General features: G+C 45.4%; 1 protein-coding gene across 1 annotated transcript; it reads left to right on the forward strand.

The window, feature by feature from the left end:
* Positions 1 to 1,322: 1,322 nt before the first annotated feature.
* On the forward strand, positions 1,323 to 7,890 carry LOC112618098 (E3 ubiquitin-protein ligase RNF8-like; the record flags this gene model as incomplete). The annotated part of the gene is made up of 2 exons (XM_025374694.1): positions 1,323 to 1,642; positions 7,762 to 7,890. Coding segments are annotated over exons 1-2 (240 nt in total), but the record flags the coding sequence as incomplete, so codon positions are not given.
* Positions 7,891 to 7,988: the final 98 nt, after the last annotated feature.

Genomic DNA, 7,988 nt, shown 5'->3' on the forward strand with positions numbered 1-7,988 from the left:
AGAAAGAAAGAAAGAAAGAAAGAAAGAAAGAAAGAAAGAAAGAAAGAGAAAGAAAGAAAGAAAAAGAGAAATTGTTAACTAGGTGTTGGAAAACTGAAAAGACAAAAGGGGCTCAACCATTGGAGGTACTCACTACAGGCAGCAGCTATCACACTGTATGGAAAATCCAAATGAGAGGCTGAGTTTAAAAACAGTTTTTTAGTTGGCCGGGCTTGGTGGCTCATGCTTGTAATCTCAGCACTTTGGAAGGTAGAGGCGGTTGGATCGTTTGAATCCAGAAGACATGGCAAAACCCGATATCTACCAAAAAATACCAAAATTAGCTGGGCTTGGTGGCACATGCCTGTAATCCCAGCTACTCTGGAGGCTGAGGCAGGAGAATCGCTTGAACACGGAGGCGGAGGTTGCAGTGAGCCGAGATCGCGCCACTGCACTCCAGCCTGGGTGACAAGGCGAGACCCAGTCTCTAATCAATAATAATAATAATAAAATTAACAGTTTTATTGAGTATAATTTACATGCCATAAAATTCACCCACTGAAAGTGTACACTTCCTTCACTTCACCTTACAGGGTCTCACTCTGTTGCCCAGGCTGCGATGCAGTGGCGCCATATTAGCTCACTGCAACCTCTGCCTCCCGGGGTCAGGAGATCCTCCCACCTCAGCCTCCCGAGTAGCGAGACTACAGGTGTGCACCACCACACCCAGCTAATTTTTCTTTTCTTTTTTTTTTTTTTTGTAGAGACGGTGTCTCCCCTTGTGGCCAGGTTGGTCACAACTCCTGAACTCAAGCTATCTGCCCGCCTCGACCTCCCAAAATGCTGGGATTACAGGCGTGAGCCACTGCGTCCAGCCACACTTCCATGACTTTTTAATAAACTTACACAGTTGTGCAATTGTCACCACAATCCACTTTTAGAACATTTCTACTTTCCTCCAATTTTTTCAAGCCCACCTGCATTCAATCCCCGCTCCCACACCTCGCCCCAGGTAACTGTGCTCTGTGTCTTTGTAGATTTGCCTAGTGTAATCTATTTTTTACTTCGGTAATATAAGGAGGTCGTGCAAAATAGAGACTATTTAGAAACAGACTAGGCAGACTTAAATCTGATGGAAAGTTTAAAGTTGTTTAAAAGTGGGCTATAGTTTTACATGATTTTTTTAAAAAGAGGAAAGGTGAGGAGAGGTTCCACTTTGGGGCGACTAGGACTGAGGTGATGGTTCTGGAGGGGGCGAGCGAAGTTGTGAGGGGAGGAGAGCCCTCGCGTCACGCCCGCCCCGCCCAGGGCCGGATTGGCTCCTGACTCACCCTCTTTGCCCCAGGGCGGCCGCCGTCTCTTGCGCAGGCGCAGTGCTCCTGCTTCCTGGCCGAGGGCGGGCGAGCGGAGCCTGCATTCGCAGCGATCGCTAGCGTGTGGTGATTGCTTCTGTCTGTTGTTTAGATATGGAAGCTGAGAGGATGCACAAAGGCAGCCGGAGCCTGGGTCGGGGTCTCGCTCAGTGCTGACCGCCCCCGGGGTCGAGTAGGCGATGGGGGAGCCCGGCTTCTTCGTCACAGGAGACCGCGCCGGTGGCCGGAGCTGGTGCCTGCGGCGGGTGGGGATGAGCGCCGGGTGGCTGCTGCTGGAAGATGGGCGCGAGGTACGGGGGAAGGGGTCCTGTGGGGCGGAGGGCAGGGGCTGGAGGGAGCGGGGCTCTGGGAGGGAGGAAGGTGTCTTGCTGCGCTGAATGAATGGCAGAGAGGAGGCGGGCACCAGGAAGAGGAGCGAAGTGTCTGTGGGGGGTGGATTCCTGGGGAGAGAAGGGAGAAAGCGGTTCTGGCGCGAGCGACTGAAGGGTCTGCGGTGGGAGGTGTTTGGGGGAGAAATGGGGGCCGAATGAGAGAAAGAAAAGAGAGTTCGGCTCTGGGGAGCCCTGGGGGGCCACAAGGGCTGGGGTGAGGACGGAGGCCCTGGCCCGCGGCCTGTGGGGCGAGAAGCTGGCCCCGTCCAGAGAGGCCTGGGCCAGCGGGTAGCGGGGCCGGGAAGGAGAGGGACGCGCAGAGAATGTGAGGAGACGCGGGGGTGTCGAGGAGGGGAGGGCGGGGGCTGGCCAGATCTCGTTTAGGGCGCACGGAGCCCCGCGGTGCCCAGGTCGGGGAACGGTGGCGGGGGCCGCTAGCCGCAGGGAAGCCGAGGCGGGGCCCAGCGCGTGAACTTTCTCGAGTTTGTTTTGAAGACGATTCAAGTTCTGGGCTTTGTCCCTTAAAACAAACTTTCACGTAGAAATGTCTTCCTCCTTCCCAACCCTGAGGAACATGGGCGACTTGGGCTGGGCCACATTTCTCCCGTGAGGCTCGGTACGGCCGAGTGGCACTCCCTGAGGTGGGTCGGGCAGGGATTCAGAGTTCTCTCCAGAGGCTGCCTCTCGTCTTTACTAATGCAGTTGCAAATGAAAACATTTTTAAGGGGAAAGATGCACCAGCGTGCATCTTGAAAGGGCGAGGGAGGGGAGGAGGGAGTTAGATTGCAATCAGGTTGAGGAGGAGAACTGGGTCAGGGACAAGCTTGTCATGACTGGGAACCACCTGGGTTTTGGAAATAATCTGTATGAAAAGTTCTCTTTGCAGTAAAAGTGGATGGTTGGTCATGATGTTGTAAATTCAGTAAGTCTTTTAAGTCTTAATGTATGTTCGGGTAGATTTTTCCTATAAGCCGTACCGCCTCAATTCAGTCTGCCAGGTATTTACTGAGTATTTAACATTGTTTGGTGTACAATGAGGACAAATAAAATTTCTGCGCTCGAAGAGTTTAAGGCTTGAGTGGAGAGAGGGGATTTATACAATGAAGCAGTCTAAGAACATCCATATGGGCTGTATGATCAAGTGCCAAGATGTGGATTATTTAATTCCATCCCAGAGCAGTAGTTCTTCAAGTTAGAGGAGGAATTCATGTCCAGGCTCAAGTTTTGCTCGATTAGGGGGTGTTATAAAGGGTTACTTGTGTGCTGTGATTTGAGGAACACCAAGAAAGCATCTCTGCCCCCAAATACCTCTTCTATCCAGGTATTAGTGCCTAAAAGTCCACGTTAAGCATTCAGTCTTTTAGCTTGAGCACTGAACTTTCCCTGCCTGGCCCTTTCCAACAGCATATGTTTGTGAGAAGTTTAACAAATTAAAACACGAACACCTGAATAATAACCTGAATACTACACACAAAAATAAATTATTTTTGTGCATAACTATTAGTTAATTTCACATACATTACTTAGTGTGATCCCTGCATACACACAACTTTCTAAGGTAACTTAGTGGGCAAGTGTTATTCCTTTAGATTCGATTGTTGTGGATTAATTTATGACTCTTCTGAACAGCTTGGTAGTACTGCAGTCTTGGGTAGGTGGGTTGGGGAGGAAGAATTAAAGCACCTATAGGAAGGGCAAGAAGACTCCAAAGCACTCTTAGACATATTCTAAACCATTTGATAGTTCTTTGTGGGGCCACTTCTATGGGGAGGGACCTGTACAAACCGAGTGAATGGTAAAGACACAGTGGTAAGACTGTGGCTGGCTTCAGGGACCTGTGTGTAGGAGAAGCCTGCCAGGCTTGGCTGCCTGCAAGGTCAGGTCGTAGCATAGCCTGAAAAGAAGTCTGAATCAAAGGCAAGAGAAGAAGCTGTACTTATTTTAATGGTCCCCACATCGTAGCACAAGCTGTTTTGCATAAGATTTTAAGAGGTATGCTAATATTATAACAGCAAAGGTAGGTCAGCTCCCTGCCTTTCCTGTTCTTAGTCTCAGATGTTGTGGATAAAATAATAAAACAGAGTTCCTTTCATTTCATTGATGGGAATACTATAGTAAATTGTCTAAGTGGCTTTAAGCTTGTTAAAGCAATGCATAGAGTTTGGTGGAAAAACAAGTAGAGATTTATTGCAAATTAGCTAGTTCTCGGGTACTATAAAGTATCTAGGCCTTTGGGGAAAACAACAGAATCTTCTCTTCCCTTTTCTTCTCTTGTATTTAGTTTTCATTAAATTTTCTGCCCCAAGGGAAAAAAGGGAAAGGTTGGTTATATTTACTGGTTTGGGGGCTTTTGTTGTGGGGTGTTTTGTTTTGTTTTGTTTTGAGACAGAGTACTCCCTCTGTCACCCAGGCTGGAGTGCAGTGGTATGATCACACCTCCACCTCCCCGGTTCAAAGGATTCTTCTGCCTCAGCCTCCGAAGTAGCTGGGATTACAGATGTGCACCACTATGCCCAGTTAATTTTTGTATTTTCAGTAGAGACAGGGTTTCGCCATGTTAGCCAGGCTGGTCTCGAACTTCTGGCCTCATGTGATCCGCCTGCCTGGGCTTACAGGTGTGAGCCACCATACCTGGCCATATTTACTTGTTATTTGAGAAACAGTAGGAATTGTGCCCAGGAGGAAAGAGATAGTCTTGTGAAGGTGGGCAAAGACAAGATGATCTTTTAGATCAATAATGTGTGTAAGCTCAAATGCTTGCAAAACTATTGTAAATGAAAACAGCCCCTCACATATGGGTCAGCAGTCAGTTCCCATGGGAAATTTAGTGTTCCATTGAGTGGTCCTGAGATTTCCAGTTAACCTCACTGCACTCTTTAACTATAGTATAGGAGAAATATCAGTAGTACTAAGGTAAATTCTAAGACCAGGCAGTGCAGGAAAGGATATAAAATAATGATTCCTTTTTCTGGATTCAGAGTCTGTTGGAGGCAGTTTCAGAAAAAGACACTCTTCCGCTTTTTTGGTACTGTTTTCCCCAGGCTACTCACAATGGCAGTCTGGCTGTCTCCCCTCCAATGTTAGCATGTAATATGAGATGCTTCCTCTCTTAGAGATAAAGCTACCTAAATAGAAATTTTACTGAATATGGATGACAGATAAATCCCTAACCATTCCAATTTTAACAGATATGTGTATTCAGAGGAACTTCTATAATTAATATAATTCTGGCAGAGTGTGAAAGAACTGAAAAACTTTGTGCTCAGTATTGGTGGAGTGGTCACCACAACATTTTAAAGAGGAACAAGGGAGACCGTATGAGTTCCAACTGCTGCTCCATATTTTCCAATGGTAAATACAGTCTCTAACTTCTGACATGAAAACACCCACCCTAAAATCTTGAGGACTCATATGCAAGACCTCGTTATTTTTTCATTCATTCTCAAATACTTAACTGAACACTATGCCGGCTATAGAGACACAGTGGTAAACAAGACAGATAAAGTCCCTGCTTATCTAATTTATATTCTGTTAAGGGCACGGAGGGGAAAAGTAAAATAAGCAAGATAATTTTGGTTTGTGATAAGAGCATCCTAATAACTGAAGAAATACGATGGGAAGCAGACAACCAACTTTAGACAGTGGTGATCAGAGTAGGCTTATGAGTAGCTGAAACATGAAAGATAAGGAGCCCATGCAAGATCTGAGAGAAGAGTGTTCTTAGCAGAGGGGCTAAGTGAAAAGACCCTCAGGTAGGCTGGCACTTCAGGGAGAGGGGCTTAAGGAACAACAACAAAAATGTTTGAGGGACTGGAGCAGCTAGTGTTGGCACCGTGATATGAGTTAAGACTAAAGAGTAGAGGGGCTCAGGACTTTCAGGGTCTTATAGGCCATGGAAGGAAGTTTGAATGATTGGACAGTTTTAAGGAAAGACGGAAAATGATCTGATTTAAAATGTTTACATTTCTATTCCAGTTACTATATGAAGTTTATGGGGGCTAGAGTGGGAACAGAAACAGTAGGATGCCAGGTGTTTTGGACTAAGGTTGTGGCTGTAGAGATAGAAATGAACAGACTTAGGACATATTTGAATTATAGCCCATAAAATTTACCAGTGATTTCAGTGTGGGGATGAGGGACAGAGATGAATCAAAGATGACTTCTGGGTTATGGGTTGAATAGTTGGTTGGATGGTATTGTCAATACTGAGATGAGAGTTTGTGGGGAGGAATAGATTAGGTCAGTGAGTCGTGGTGGTCTTTGAGGGACTGAGGAGGACACGCATGATTCTGAAAGATTTTCAGACAAAGAGAAGAGGGCAGTTTTTAGCTAATGTTGGTTTAAAGTTCCCAGTTAAGGTTGTGGTATGGGTCATTAAAGAGGTCATTTGTGCACTAAAAAGAATAAACAGGGAGCCGGGCGTGGTGGCTCACACCTGTAATCCCAGCACTTTGGGAGGCTGAGGCAGGCGGATCACTTGAGGTCAGGAGTTGGAGACATGCCTGACCAACATGGTGAAACCCCATCTCTACTAAAAATACAAAAATTAGCCAGGCGTGGTGGTACATGCCTGTAATGTCAGCTACGTGGGAGTCTGAGGCAGGAGAATTGCTTGAATCCGGGAGGCGGAGGTTACAGTGAGCCAAGATCGCACCACTGCACTCCAGCCTGGGTGACAGAGCAAGACTCCGTCTCAAAAAAAAAAAAGAAGAAGAATAAGCAGGGAATTCTGTGATCTGGATCTCAGAAGAATTTCATTTCCTTCCTTCACAGGGTTGTTATGAACTAGACTGGTCCAACAGGAAAGTATGATAGATGTGAATTGGTGCTTCTTTTCAACCTTTTCCAGAAGCTCTCAAGCTGTTCTTGTGGATAAGACAGAGAATATGTACTCCAATGCAAAGACTTTTGGTTGAATTACAACTGGCCAAAGGTATATCCAGGCTGTGTGGATTAGTGTTTACTAGGCTTTCCTAAAAACTTTGTCTTTGACTGCATCCCATTCTGTGTCTTGAAAGAAGGTATAGAAGGCATCATATCATATAAATTTGGTGGAAGGGATATTAAGTATGTCTCATCTGATGGCAGATTAAAAATTCAGAAAGGTCTTGACAAGTTGGTTTGATAGGCTGAACTAGCAAGATGAAATTTAGTAGGAATCAATCTAAGGTCCTGCGCTTGAATCCAAGGTTTTCCATCCGATCAAGTATAGAACGGAAGAGACATGACTTAGCATAGCATTTCTTAGAGGAAGGGGAGACCAAGAAATTTAATCATTCCTAAGTTCGAGGATACACTGGCAGTGTACTAGATCTGCTGTGAAAGCTAATGCAATTTATATGCTCCAGTGATAATTTCTAGAACTGGGAAAGTAACACTTGTGTTTGACTGTGTAATAGAAATTAAGTTTATTTTTCTTAATATGCCTTCCAAGAATAAAGATAAGCCAGCAGTCCTTTCACAGACTCATTAGAATGGCAAAGAGACTCAAGCCCATCCCCTGGGAGTTAAGTTGAAGTAACTGGGAATACAGAGCCAGGAAAAGAAAACTCAGGGTTCACTTTATAGCTGTGACATTGAAAGGGGATTGGAGATTTCCTGATGGTGCCAAGGCAAAGCCAGTGCCAATGGATGGAATTTACAGGGAGAAAGATGCCAAGTCAGAGACATTTTAAAAATTGGAGGGCCTGCCTTACATAAAGTTACTGGCAGTATTTATGAGTTGATGGGATGTGTAGAAAGAATTCCTCCATCTCATGGTCACTGAACCAGATGACCTTTCAAGATCTTGCCAACCCTGAGATACATGGATAACTCTTTTTCAGCTTTCTCTTCTTGTCACAACTGTTTGCCTTTTTCTATTTGGTGGTTCTCATGGCAGCTGAAGGGGAGATAGCTGATGCACTGTTTTGGTTCCACAGGTGTCTGGTTTCATAAGTCAGGACCTGCATATGCTGCTGGTTGACGAGATTTGTAAAGGACCTCCCTTTTCAGCACAATGACTGATTGTATTTCTTACATTGTTGTTGTCTTCCCAGGTGACTGTAGGACGAGGATTTGGTGTCACATACCAATTGGTATCAAAAATCTGCCCCCTGATGATTTCTCGAAACCACTGTGTTTTGAAGCAGAATCCTGAGGGCCAGTGGACAATTATGGACAACAAGGTACAGGAATTCACAGAATCCTAATGACTTTTATTTGTTTTTAAATTACCTTTTTTTTTTTTTTTTGCATAAGTAATTCATGGTATAAAATTCAAAAG

The sequence above is a fragment of the Theropithecus gelada genome, unplaced genomic scaffold (genome assembly GCF_003255815.1).
Source record: "Theropithecus gelada isolate Dixy unplaced genomic scaffold, Tgel_1.0 HiC_scaffold_975, whole genome shotgun sequence".
In the NCBI taxonomy this organism is placed as follows: domain Eukaryota; kingdom Metazoa; phylum Chordata; class Mammalia; order Primates; family Cercopithecidae; genus Theropithecus; species Theropithecus gelada.